Source organism: Buteo buteo, chromosome 26 (genome assembly GCF_964188355.1).
Source record: "Buteo buteo chromosome 26, bButBut1.hap1.1, whole genome shotgun sequence".
NCBI classification, from domain to species: Eukaryota; Metazoa; Chordata; class Aves; order Accipitriformes; family Accipitridae; genus Buteo; species Buteo buteo.
In genome coordinates, this window is record NC_134196.1 from 2,267,822 (window position 1) to 2,280,935 (window position 13,114).

Here is a 13,114-nt window from a genome sequence, read left to right on the forward strand (position 1 = left end):
TTGGTGTTGAATTTGAGATCAAAGGCAATCCAGTACAGTGGAGGGGCTTTTAGTTGGTGGGGAGGGTTGGTTGTGTTTTGTTTTGCTTTTTACTAACACAGACCACTCATTTTGGAGTGATTATTCATGTACATTAAAGATTGAATTAGCCATAGCTTGCCTCATGTCCTTGTTGTCACTCATGGTTGCAGGTGGAATCCTGTAATGTCAATCTATTTCATTCATAAGTAGCAAGTATAGTTTTTGCACCTTAAAAAATGTAATTTAGCATAGGTCAAATAAACATGCACAGCCACAGAAAAGAATATGGTTAAGAAAAACAATATTCTTTCCTTGCTATAGATTGTCCTAATATGGTTTGAAATTTGTGATATTGGTTTCCTGTCCTATGAAAGTGGGACCTTAAGTTACAGAGGTTTAACACATGCCTGTCTTGTGACCCAGCTATGTTTTTCATTTACTGTCATTTCTGGTTTCTACTATGTCAAAGTGAGGGTCTCACCTATCTATGGTTTCTGTGAGCTGTCCTCAGAGAAAATGTAGAGAACCAGGGAAATAAATAGTTTCTTTTGGAAGGTTTCTTAGCTAGGTTGAACCATGCACTGTAGGCTCTTGGATGGGCATGTTAGAAGCTCACTGAGAATGTTTTTAGGTAATGGTTACATGTGACATAACTCCCACTACATGAAACCAGAGATGGAAAAGATCAGCTGCAGAGCAAAGGTGGTGCCTCTAAAGGTAGTGTTCTCCTGCAGTCTTAAATGGTTTTCTGTACAAGTAGGCTTAAGTAACAGAAATCTAGGTATCATTGATAAGCTATGACAAAAAACTGCCAAAGGTGGTGGTGTTTGATCCAGTAGGGTGGATGTGTGGAGGGGAAGGCAACATGCCAGAAAGTTTCTTTTTCCATTTTAAGAGGTCATCCTTTTTTTTTTTTTTTTTTTTTTTTTTCCTTTTTAAGAGGTCACTGTTTTAGAAGAGTGTGGCAATTCTATAGGCAAACTGTCGTCACAGAGAGGAGAGTCCCTTTACTCAAAGGAGCACATATTAATCTTGAAAGTTCAAAGGGAGTTCTCTAGCCTTGTAGGTATCATGCCTCTATATACTGCTCTTATCAGGCTATCACCTGATATGCAGAGCATTCCTATCCTGAAGTCGAGGCTCTGCAATATTGCATACTGAAGGACAACACCAGATTAATGCCCTGTAATAGTAGGGAAGGAGGAGATAGCTGTATTCTTCTGTGACTGTTACCAGATTGTTTTCTGGTTTTGTGCCTCTCTGGCCTACGGAATATCTAGAAATAGCTCTTTTGGTATCATCTTCTTGGAAATTACGATTAAACCTTCAGGAAAAAGCCCTCAACAGTTAATTATTTTGCAGATTGGGTTCTTGGGGGGTGGTGGGGTGGTGGTGTTTGGTTTTGTAACAGACCCTACGTAGAAAGACTCTGAAGGGTGTCTGAGGCATATTTGCTGTAGGGTAAATTTCTAACTCATGGAAAATCAAGCCTTCCAACAACAGTCTTTCATAGTACTTAAGAAAAATGAAGCAGGTTGTATGTCCATTGACTGTGATAACCCTAACATAAGCCAGACTTATTGGATATTGTAAACCTGTCTGTACAGCAATCCATCGCTTTACTAGTCCTCCCAGACCTGCCCTCACAGAATCTTTTATCCAGACCCATTATCTTTGCAGCTGATGTGTTGCTGGATGATGATCAGAGAAAGCTGCTGCTTTGCCATCATGTAGGACATTTTGCAGCACAGGAAATTCTTGATCAAGCTGATATATTGAGACAATATGAGAAATTGGAAAGCATTTTCTTCCTGGACAACCAGCAATAAATTCAGATGGTAGGAACGTCAGTGCCAGCTCCACTAAAATATTGTTTTCTTGTTACAATCTGGCCTGCTCTTCACTTTTCACAGATAAATGTGGCAATGGCGTCTCCATTTATAGAACTGTAGAATAGTTGGGGATGGAAGGCACCTCTGGAGATTGTCTAGTCCAACCTCTCCGGTTAAAGTGGTGTCAATTAAAGTTAGCTTCCCAGGATTGTGTCCAGTTAGTTTTGAATAGCTCTAAGGGTGGAGATTTGTGTTTATTGTCTCTTGTCCTGTCACTGGGCACCACTGAGAAAGAATCTGGCTCCCTTATCTTTACTCCCCCCATCAGTCATTTATACACATTGATAAGATCCCTCTGAGCCTTCTCTTCTCCAGGCTAAATGATCCCAGCTATCTCAGCCGTTCCTTGAAAGGTGTTCCAGCCCCTTAAGTATCTTTGTGACTATTTTCTGGACTCACTCCAGCGAGTCCATGGCTGCTTTGTACTGGGGAGCCCAGAACTGGACCCAGCACTCACCTGGGTTAAGTAAAGGGCATGGATCACCTCCTTTGACCAGTTGGCAATGCTTTTCCTAAGCTGTCCAAGATGCTGTTGGCTTTCTTTGCATCAAGGACACGTAGCTAGTTCATATTGAACTCTGCCGTCTCAGGTTTGGGTGTCTTTCTGCAAAGCTGCTTTCAACGGTGTTGAAAGCCTTGCTAAAGTTGAGATAAACAGCATCCACTGCTCTGTCCTCATCTATCAAGCCAGCCATCTCATAGTAGAAGGCTGTAAAATTCATCAGGCATGATTTCTCCATCATAAATCCATGCATGTGTACTCCCAATCACCTTCCTGTCCTTAATGTGTTTTGAAACGGTTTCCAGGATTATTTGCTCTGTTGCTCTCTGTTACCTTCCTCCATTACCTTCTTTGAGGTGAGGCTGACTGGCCTGTTGTTCTTTTCATCCTCCTTCTTGAAGATAGGAAGGACATTTGCTTTCTTCCAGTCATCAGGAGTCTTTCCTCATCACTATTCAATTGACAACCTTTCAAAGATAATTCAGAGTGGCCTCCCCATGACATTGGCCAGCTCTCTCAGCACTTGTTTGCATCTCATTAGGATCCCATGGACTGGTGCATGTCTCATCAGTGTAAATGTTTCCTAAGGTAATGCTCTTCTGCTGAGGAGAAGGTTTCCTTGCTCCACACTTTCCCAAGAGTCTCAAGGACCTGGGAATTCTGAAGGCAAGTGTTACCAGTGAAGACTGAGGCAAAGAGGGCATTGAGTTCCTCAGCCTTCTCCATGTTATTCGTTACCAGGTCCCATGTTCCATTCTGCAGCAAGACCAAGCTTCCCCCCTTTTTGCTGGTGATACACCTGTAGAAACCTTTCTTGTTGTCCTTAATGCTCCTCATTAGATTCAACTCCAGATACGCTTTGGCATTCCTAACACCATCCTCCATATTATTTTTGGGTAACCTGATGCTGTTTCCACATCTTGTACCCTTCCTTTTTATCTTTGAATTTAGTCAGGAGTTCCTGGTTCATCCACACAGGCCTCCTTCCATATTTGCTAGATTTCCTGCTTTTCAGGGTGGACTGTTCTTTGGCTTGGAGGTGATTCTTGAACATCAACCAGCTCTCCTGGGCCCCTCTTCTGGCCAGGGTTATATCCCACGAGATGCTTTCAAGCAGGCCAAAGGCTGCTCTCCTGAAGTCCTGGGTTGTCATTCAGCTTTTTGCCTTGTTCCTTCACCTCGGAATCCTGAACTCCACCATGTCATGGTCACTGCAGCCAAGGCTGCCCCTGACCTTCTCATCCCTGAACAGTTCTTCCTTTTTTGTAAGAATTGGGTCCAGCAGAGCATGTGCTCTCTTTGGCTCCTTGATTACTTGTGTTAAGAGGTGGTCATTGATGCACTTTCAGAAGTGGCATGGATTGCTTGTGTCTTGCTGTGTTGTCCCTCCAGTAAATACTGGGGTGGCTAAAGTTCCTAATGAGGACCAGGGTCTGTGAACATGATACTTCTTTCAGTTGTCTGAAGAGGGCCTCATCGTCTTCCTAGTCAGACAGTCTGTAGCAGACATCCACCACAACATCATCCGTGTTGGTCTGCCCTCTAATCCTGACCTGTAAGGGCTCAGCTGGCTGATCATCCATCCCAAGGCAGAGCTCCGTGTGTTCCCACTGATCTCACTGAAGGGGTGACTCGCCCGCCTCACCTTCTTGGCCTGTGCTTCCCAAAGAGCCTGTGTCCATCCTTTGCAGCATTTCAGTGTGTGTGCTATCTCACTGTGTCTCTGTGATCCCAATGAGATCACAGCCCTGCAACTGCATGCAGATCTCCAATTCCTTCTTCTCCCACAGGTTGCCTGTGCTGCGTGTGTTAGTGTACGAGCACTTCAGAGAGGCTCCTGCCCATACTGGCGTCCCAGGAGGGGTATGAGAGCTTTCCCTATAATGCTGCTTATGTGCATATGCTTGGGGTGACCCCACTTCAGCCGTGTTTTGTAGAATCCTAGCTTCATGGACTTGAGTTTAATGTATCTTTGCCCTCTTGCTCGCTTTCTGTTTTCTGCCCTGTTCCTTTCTCTTCTTCCTTAGCTAGAAAGATATGAATAACCATCAAAAGACTGTGAGGCAGGGGAAAAATGCTGTCTCTTGTGGTAGGCCCCTCCTTTAAAGTTTCTTCCATCTTTGCATTTAGACTTGAAATCACAATTTTTTCCCAAACGTTTTCCTATTTTAATAGCAACCATATCTAGTCATCCCCAGAGTAAGTATTCAAAACCTCAGTAAGTCCTAAATAAAGGAAGTTTTCGCATGCTGGTATTTGGAGAGTGAGGTACCACTTACTAGAAGTTATTTGTATTGCATCCTTGCATTCTTTCAGAGGTTTAAATGCTTGACCAACAGAAACATGTTAGGAATAAAAGAATTTCCTCTGGGCTTGATTTTTAAGCCTGCGTGTGCTGCAGCACTGATTGAACTTACCTTCTTGTTTGTGTGCCATAAAGGTGCTAGAGAGCCAAGACAAAAAGAACATATTTCTGGAAAGGGACCAGGAACTTCTTAGGACACAGTTCTGGCAGGAAAGATAAGCATGAGAACATTGCTCTGTTACTTGCTCTCTTTTTTTTTTTTTTTTTTCCAGTGAAACTTTTTTTTGCATCTTCTCATGTGTGACATTAACATGTTATCAGATTTCTCTGAACTGGAAATATTCAGTGATGTTTTCAGCATTAGTTAGTGGTGTTTAAAGGCAGGTGGCAATATTACATTGTTTTCTGATTTTGTGAAGCAGTGAGACTTGTTTTTATGTAATATATAACTTCTGTTTTAACGTCTGTTATAACTTCTGTTCTATAATTACAGCATACAATGAGATTATATTTTGAAGAATTAGGAAGTAGTGGAAACTTGTTATCTGGTTAGAAGCAAACTTCCAAATGAGTTAGTATCTCCCCTGTTCTTCTTATTTGCAGGAGACAGCTGCAATCACTGGATGCATTATAGTGATGCCACTAAAACCAGGAGTGGATGGGCCAAAGAACTATTAAATGAATTCAAAAGCAATGTTGAATTGCTTAAGCAGGCTGTGAAGGACCAGGTCTTAGATTCTCCTCCCAAATCACCACCTGCTGTATGTCCTCAGAACCTACAAACAGGTACTTTGTTTGCATCACTAATGCTCTAATTCCATGAAATGTTAAAACTATTCTAAAAAAGACTGTTCTTTTCAATGATTTCATCACTATTCTTTCCTACAGGCAAGGAACAGATACCGAAAGGAACATCTAGGGCTTCCTCTGTATCTTCCCAACAACCAAAGGGCAAACTGATGTCTAGTCCTATTGTGGTTAGACTTGCAGATTTCAATATATATCAGGTACATTTCTTCAAGTTAGTAAAACTGGGGCTTCTTCGCCCTTGACTGTTACATAACTATGGTTTTTAAGGGACAATTCCGAAGCCCATTGAAATCAATAGAAGTCTTTCCATTCATTATTGGATTAGACCTTTATGGGCCTGCTTCTGCTTTGTTAAAATTGGTGGATATTTTCTTAATGACTTTGTATTAGATGATACCCTATCATAACTATGTTTTTGATCCAAGTTCTACTGTTCCCCAAATCCTGACATTTGGAATTTCATCTTTTCATTGTACTGTGTTAGGTACCCAATATTTTAATATGTGGTTTTGTATTTCATGCTTTTCTTATTATCTTTTTCAGACTACGTGGATTTGGGTTTTTTTTAAACATGTTAAATTATGAGTTTTTAAAAATTTTTCTCCAGCCCCTCCCTCCATCAGTGATATTTTGAGTAGACACCTTAATCATTTCCCCCCCACCCCCCATTTGTTTGAGTTACTGGTTGTGGTCCAGATTCACTCTTTGGTGCAGATAGGAGGCAACTGGGATAGAGGAGGAGTATATCTCTAAGGCAGAATGGTAGTGATACAGGAGGATCTACTACTAAATTTTAGGTCCTAACAAAAATGCTTAGTGTGTGCCCTTAGTCATTGTGACTTCTACTTGCTCTTGTTCCAGTTTTCAGTGCTTTTTTGCTATATTGCTTCTGGTAGAGTGGGAGGTTGCAGCTTGCTGCCAGAAGCCTTCATCTGGGTTTGAAGTGGTTTTGTAATATCATTTTGTACTGTCAGTGTTTTCATTTGCCTTCTACTCTTCAGATGCTTGTCTCCTCCTCCTCCCTACACAAATACATTTTCAATTTTTTTAATTGTCGTCATTTCTATACCATCTACAAAAAGCTCTTTTTCCAAATAGATCTGTTATTACTTGAATTTTTGTCTGTGTTAATACAGAGATGTTTGCAGCTTGAAAACAGCTACGTAGAGTGAAGCAGGCTTATAAAGGTTATATATTCGTTATTTCCCGTGAAACTAACACAAGTAGACATCATCATATATTCAATATTAATATGTTGGCTGATTTCAAACTAGTAGTCTGACCTACTAAGTGTTGGATGAAAGACCTTTGTTTTGACAATGTACTTTTTAAACTAGGGCACATTCCAAGAAATTTAAGGTCAAATATATATCAAAAGGTCATCTCTTCTTGTTTCATATTTTACATTGGAAGCAATCAGAAATGGAGGATTACTGTACTATAGTGTCTTGATTCTCCTGTGAAGTAGACCTTCGGGCATAGCCAAGCATACATACCTCTGCCAGGTGCATGCTGAACACCTTGCTTAGCAGTGTACAGTCGAGAGTTGGCCCATGTACTGGAATCTGTCCTTACGACAGTACAAGGACTTCCTAACAGTTGTGTAATAAACTTATCTAGCTTATCTATCCCTTATCATCAAGATATGGAATCCTTTTGGACAGACGGTATGCAAATATACCACGTCCTAGCTTAATTGCTTATACAGTACCTGTAGTGTTTGCAATAAGGATACCAGATCACTCTAGGCTTCTACTGAATGCCTTTGAAAGTGACCTGCTGCCTCCTGCCTGGCATGAAGGAAGGGGATCTGGTATTGTTAATACTATGTAGTTTTCTTGTGAAACTGTTCTATGCGGATTGCTTCTACTACAAGGCAACTAAGTTTCTCATTGTTAGCACTTTGTGTAGCTGGGGATCTACATCTGAGAGCAGTGGAATGTTACCCTACTAGGAGCAGTGCCTTGCAACTACAAATGCTTAATGATTCAGAAAAATGTAGTGTATTAATGAAATGAATCTTTTATCTTTTACAGGTCTCAACAGCAGACCAATGTCGTTCTTCCCCTAAAGCTCTGATCTCTTGCAATAAAAAGTCACTTTATCTTCCACCAGAAATGCCAGCTATTCATATTGAATTCACTGAATATTACTACCCAGATGGAAAGGACTTTCCTAGTAAGGCTTTTTTTTGGTACCAAACCATAAATTTTGTGTGTTACTTTCACCTTTATGAAGCTTAATACTGATTTCAGGTTGACAATTGGAAATAGGTAATGGCTTTCTAAAATAGAAAGAACACAACACTGCTCCATTTCCACAGTGCTTGCTTCTGGCAAACTTCTATAAATACTGTTTTTTATAAATATGGTTTTTAAGTCTGAAAACACTCACAGCATTTTTAATGACATAAATTATTCGTTCTCCAACATACATGTATTGTTTCTACAGTTCCACTGTCTGGCTACATAAAAGAACTCAATGGCTACATAAAAGAACTCAAAACTATTGCCGTAGTATCTAAGATGCAACAAAGATCTGCTGGAGTTATTTTTATTAATGTGTTACGGGGCTGGCCCTGTTTTATATACAGAAATGTCTGTGGATTTCTTGGGGATAGGACTTGAGGACAGCAAATCTCATTGGTCCTGCCCTCCCTCTGTAATGAGGACAGTCTCCCCCTCTCCTCAGACTTCGTTCTATTCTAATATTAGCTTTTACATTCAAAAATTCAGTTACTTGCTTGAAGTGAGAGAAAGAAGCATCACTTTAGGTATCCCCTAACAATTTATTCTTCCTTGGGACCAAAGGAGTGGGTTTCCATTCTTTCTCTGATGTAAAATACCGGTGAAAATGTAAGTCTGTACTCATTAAAAAAAATAATAAAAAAAAAAATCAACCAACCCCTAAAAATTTTACTTACTCTCATGATTTTGTTTTATTTTCTCTTTTAGTTCCATGTCCAAATTTGTATGGCCAGCTGAATGCTTTACAGTTCACCCTGGATGAGAGAAGTATTCTTTGGCTAAATCAGTTTGTGCTGGATTTGAAACAGAGTCTTATTCAGTTCATGGCCATGTACAAGTTAAATGATAATTCAAAATCAGATGAACATGTTGATGTTAGAGTTGATGGACTAATGTTAAAGGTACGCTGTCATTGAGGAGGGGTTTTGTGGTTCCTTGGAGGAAAATACTTTTACTCTGAATAGCTGTGAGCAAAGCAGCTTAAGGAATGGACAAATAAATGAACAAACAGCCCACACAATAAGCAATGCTGCTCTGGAAAGCTATGTAGAATATGATGGTTTGAAGACAGACATCTGTCTACCATGCTACTTCGTCTATGTCCTAGGGGTATTTTGGTGTTGTATTGAAGACCTATATGGGAGTATTAACAAATTATTTCACTGTGTTCAATGAAGCTGACATAGCAGAAGAAAAAAATTGAGCACTAAAGTAAAAATGACTAGCAAAAAATTCCTATTTGCACTCTGTATTAATGCAAGGGCCCTCCCTTGTTACTCTGGTTGTAGTATATCAAAACTTTCGTCTTGTTAGTGAATGCCTGGAGTAAAGAAAGCAGTTCAACCGAAGGTTTATTTCCTTCTCCAAAACCCATTCTCACCGTTTTCTGTTTCACGCTGGCCCTTGGCTGTAGTTCAGGTATAGAAGTTCTCAATATGTTTATTCCAGAGGCGTGATGCTTGTTAATGCAGCTGAACGTCAGATTTTTGCTTCCCTTGTCTCCTCCTTTGGAGGAGAAGGATTATTGAGCAGACAATTTCTGGCCCCTCCGATTTGCATTGGGCATTGGTTTCCAAGGTACAGAGGTGAACAAAACAATGAGTCTTTTTGATGGTGCCCACAGGAGAGGTTTCAAGGATTCTAAAAAGGTAACTTGTGGAGACATGGTTATCTTCCTAAGGTTCTTGGTGCATATTTAATGAAACTTTAAAAGGACATGGTTTGTACTGAATGAAAACAATTATTGAGAGCTAACAACCAGGCAACTATAAATACAGACTGATCTAATAGTGAGTTACTACATGTGAATAGCTCACTAAACTAAGAGAAGATAAAAGTATTCTCAAATCCCTCAGACCTTCATTCATATTAATTATTTCATCCCTGTATTAACTGCATTATTTTTATTCTAGAAAATTATGACTCTCTTATTATTGGTGTGCTTGATATTTACATATCATATAGTTAATTATGAAATAGTTACATATTTGATTATTTTGCTCTGAGTCCTTTTATTTATGTGAAGAAACTTCATCACTCCCATCTTTTAGGTGTCTTTAGGATGACTTTTTTTTACTCTGATCTTTCTAGATTCAGCATGGAGATGTTGTGACAGAAGGTAGCATCACTGATACTAGCAAAACTAGTGTGGCCAAGGTCCATGTCAGCACCATCCATTACAGGATTTGGCATAAAAATATATATTTCCTTTAAAACTTGCACTAAAGATATGCAAGTTAAATTAAATCCAGTATGCTGAACTATTTTGTTGGGTTTTGGGAGTTGGAGTATTTTTTTATTATGAAAAAAAATTATTATGATTATCAGATAATGATCACAAAATACCTATTCTGTCTTCTGCAACGTTAAGAATATTAGCTGTGTTAGCACGTTTAATTGTTTCTTTGTATCTTAACATAGAAATAAAATACTGTAGTACTCTGTAGTGAAAAACCCTATTTGACAAATCAGATTGAAAGCCAGAGAATTACAATTTGGAGTTCAAAGTTGTAAATACTTGGCACAGTTGAAGAAACTTTCTGCCAAGCTGTTTCTGAGTTGAAGAAATGAGACACTTCAGCCTAATATAGCTGACCTAAATCTAAATCCTTCACATAAGAAAAGCCTGAGACCTTTACATTCTTGTACAAACACTGAATTTTAGATGCCACAGCATTATTCTTAAAAATGAAAGGAAACATAAGTGATAATCTGTGAGCCTGACTTATCCCTGTTCTGTGTTGGTGTACTTGAGTTCTCATAAAACTATGATTATGTTCCTTTATTTTAGCTGTCATGGCTATTATTTTGTTTCTTTAATTGTATACCTTCTTAATGTACACATTTCTAACTAGACAAAATATATTTCTTTCTTGCAGTTCATCATCCCATCTGAAAACAAACCTGAAATTCATAAAGATCAACCTCGTGCACTTTCCATTCAAAGTTCAGAGATGATTGCTACAAATACAAGATACTCACCAAACTGCAGACACTCTGATCTAGAAGCTTTGTTTCAGAACTTCAAAGACTGTGAATTTTTCAGTCGAACTTTCACCACTTTTCCTAAGTCCCAGAAGAATTTTAATCTTTTGCATCCAATCTTCCAGAGACATGCTCATGAACAAGATACTAAAATGCATGATGTTTATAAAGGTTATATCATCCCAAAATTGAATAAATATGCATTAAAGACATCTGCAGCTACTGATGTTTGGGCCTTGCATTTTTCCCAGTTTTGGATAGATTATGAAGGAACGAAAAGTGGGAAAGGCCGACCAATAAGCTTTGTGGACTCATTCCCACTTTCACTTTGGATTTGCCAGCCAGTAAGATTTGCAAAGTCACAAAAAGAGCTTTTATCGCATAATCAGACAGCTTTGAACATTCCAAAAAGTGAATCTAGTGATCTTGCTAATAGACTGCAACGTAAAAAACTTCTAAAGGAATATTACAGCAGTGAGACAGAGCCCTTGACCAATGGCATTCAAATGTCAGACACTTCAGGAGCGTTTTCTGAAAGCTCTTCCTCTGATGCAGATGTACATGTTCTTGTCCATGTTCAGAAACACGTGAGCGTGCAGATCAATCATTACCAGTATCTTTTTTTGCTGTTTCTCCACGAATCTCTTGTATTGCTCCTAGAAAATTTAAGGAATGATGTAGAAGCAGTGACAGGAAAACCTGCAAAGCAAACTGATGTCTGCATTGGGATCCTACTGAAAAGTGCAGAACTAGCCTTACTACTCCATCCAGTGACTCAGGGAAACCCTTGTAAGTCTCCAGAAGGAAGTCCCATGGCATCAGAACTCTCCCCTTTGGGAAATGGGGAAGCTCTTACTTCAGAGAGTAAATTAGTTGGCAATAAGATAGTGCAAGCTGGTATTACTAATTTTGATTACGTAAATGACTGCAAGCCTCTGAATGCTGAACTTAATAAAGGAATTTTAATAGATCCTCTTTTGTTTAAATCAGACAGTAATACGGATTTTCAGAAAGGAATGTCATTTTCAGATGATGCGTCAGATAAAGGTTTGGGAGATACGAGTGAAGGAGGAAGCAGTGGACTTTTTAGTAGAAGTGATTCAGAGGAGGTCTGTGGACCTCTAAGTGAGAAAAGTAGCTTGCATCCTAGAGATTCAACGTCCATTTTAAATAAGAGAGAAGATTCTACAGAATTTTTCATTGATAAAGAGGATGACAAAAACATATTCTCAAATAAGTTAAATGAACAGGAAGGCACAACTGAAGGATGTCCTAACCAAGTCACTGACTTGGAAACAGAAACTGCCTTAGAATCTGAAGAGCTTGAAATCAACAAAGAGAAGGTGACTTCAGTTAGAATGTTTGCATCCCAGTCTTCATCAAGGTACAGAAGATTCAGTCAATTTTCCTTCTATTTGAAAATATTTATCAATCTTGGCCACATACTTTTTGTAATGGTCAATGGAAGTGAACATCTCGTAGATGAAAGTTTTAAAAGTATGTAAAGATATAAGATATGCAGTATCCAGCATTCAATCAAAGCTAAAGTGAGCTGTTAATTGATTTAAACTATTTACTTTCAGTTTAAATGTTAATACATATTGAGAGAAATATTGACACAAATATCTACAGGAATGCATGTTGTTTCTATGCTTATATCTTTTTCTTGCCAAAGGATTATTGAATAATCAGATTTTTTCTTTTGTATCTTGCCTGGTTTAGAGGAATTTTTTAAAGTAACTTCTATCTAATTCCTTTAATTTGAATAATAATTTCCTGATATCTTTATATTTTAAAAGTGCAAAGCCTAAGGAACGCTGCCCGTCCAACCTCCCTGCATTCTCTGTTTCTTACAAGAATATGAAGAGAAGTCCATCACAAGTCTCTCTGGATACCATTTCTATTGATAGTATGATGCTAGAGGATCATTTGATAGAGAGTGATGGAAGTGACAGCCAAAGCTTTCTAGAGAAAGGTAAGTAGGTTTAACAAAATATTTTTAAGCAATACATAAAAATGCTGTTTGTTACTAAAATAATACTCAAAAGGATTGTAGCACAGCAAATCCTGGATACTTTACAGCACTATTTCTGTTTGCTTCTCCAGTCAGTAATGTCAAATATATTCACAGCATATCATGTGCTTTCAGGGAAAGCAATAAGGTATGCTACTTACGTAGTGCTACTTAATTAAACACTAAGTAATTTTCCTCTTGAGGAGAGTAAAAGCATTGCAGTACTATGTTGCAACTCTGAATTAAGCAGAACTGTTCCCTGCTTTGCTTGAAAGCTGTTGCTTTGGCTGTAAGTGTTTACAGGTTTGTACCCTGAATCAGTGTTATGCTTGAAGTGGT

At 38.9% G+C, this 13,114-nt stretch overlaps 1 protein-coding gene across 3 annotated transcripts in view; it reads left to right on the plus strand.

The window, feature by feature from the left end:
* The window catches only part of BLTP3B (bridge-like lipid transfer protein family member 3B), a 61,551-nt gene that overhangs the window by 30,540 nt on the left and 17,897 nt on the right, over positions 1-13,114 (plus strand). For all 3 annotated transcript variants that reach the window (XR_012654449.1, XM_075057876.1, XM_075057877.1), the window contains 6 exons: positions 5,324-5,506; positions 5,609-5,727; positions 7,567-7,708; positions 8,485-8,678; positions 10,656-12,145; positions 12,561-12,736. Coding sequence is in view for 2 of the 3 variants with exons in the window: in XM_075057876.1 (XP_074913977.1) it covers positions 5,324-5,506; positions 5,609-5,727; positions 7,567-7,708; positions 8,485-8,678; positions 10,656-12,145; positions 12,561-12,736 (2,304 nt within the window). In the remaining variant the exon portion in view is untranslated. The remainder of the gene's footprint in view (positions 1-5,323; positions 5,507-5,608; positions 5,728-7,566; positions 7,709-8,484; positions 8,679-10,655; positions 12,146-12,560; positions 12,737-13,114) is intronic.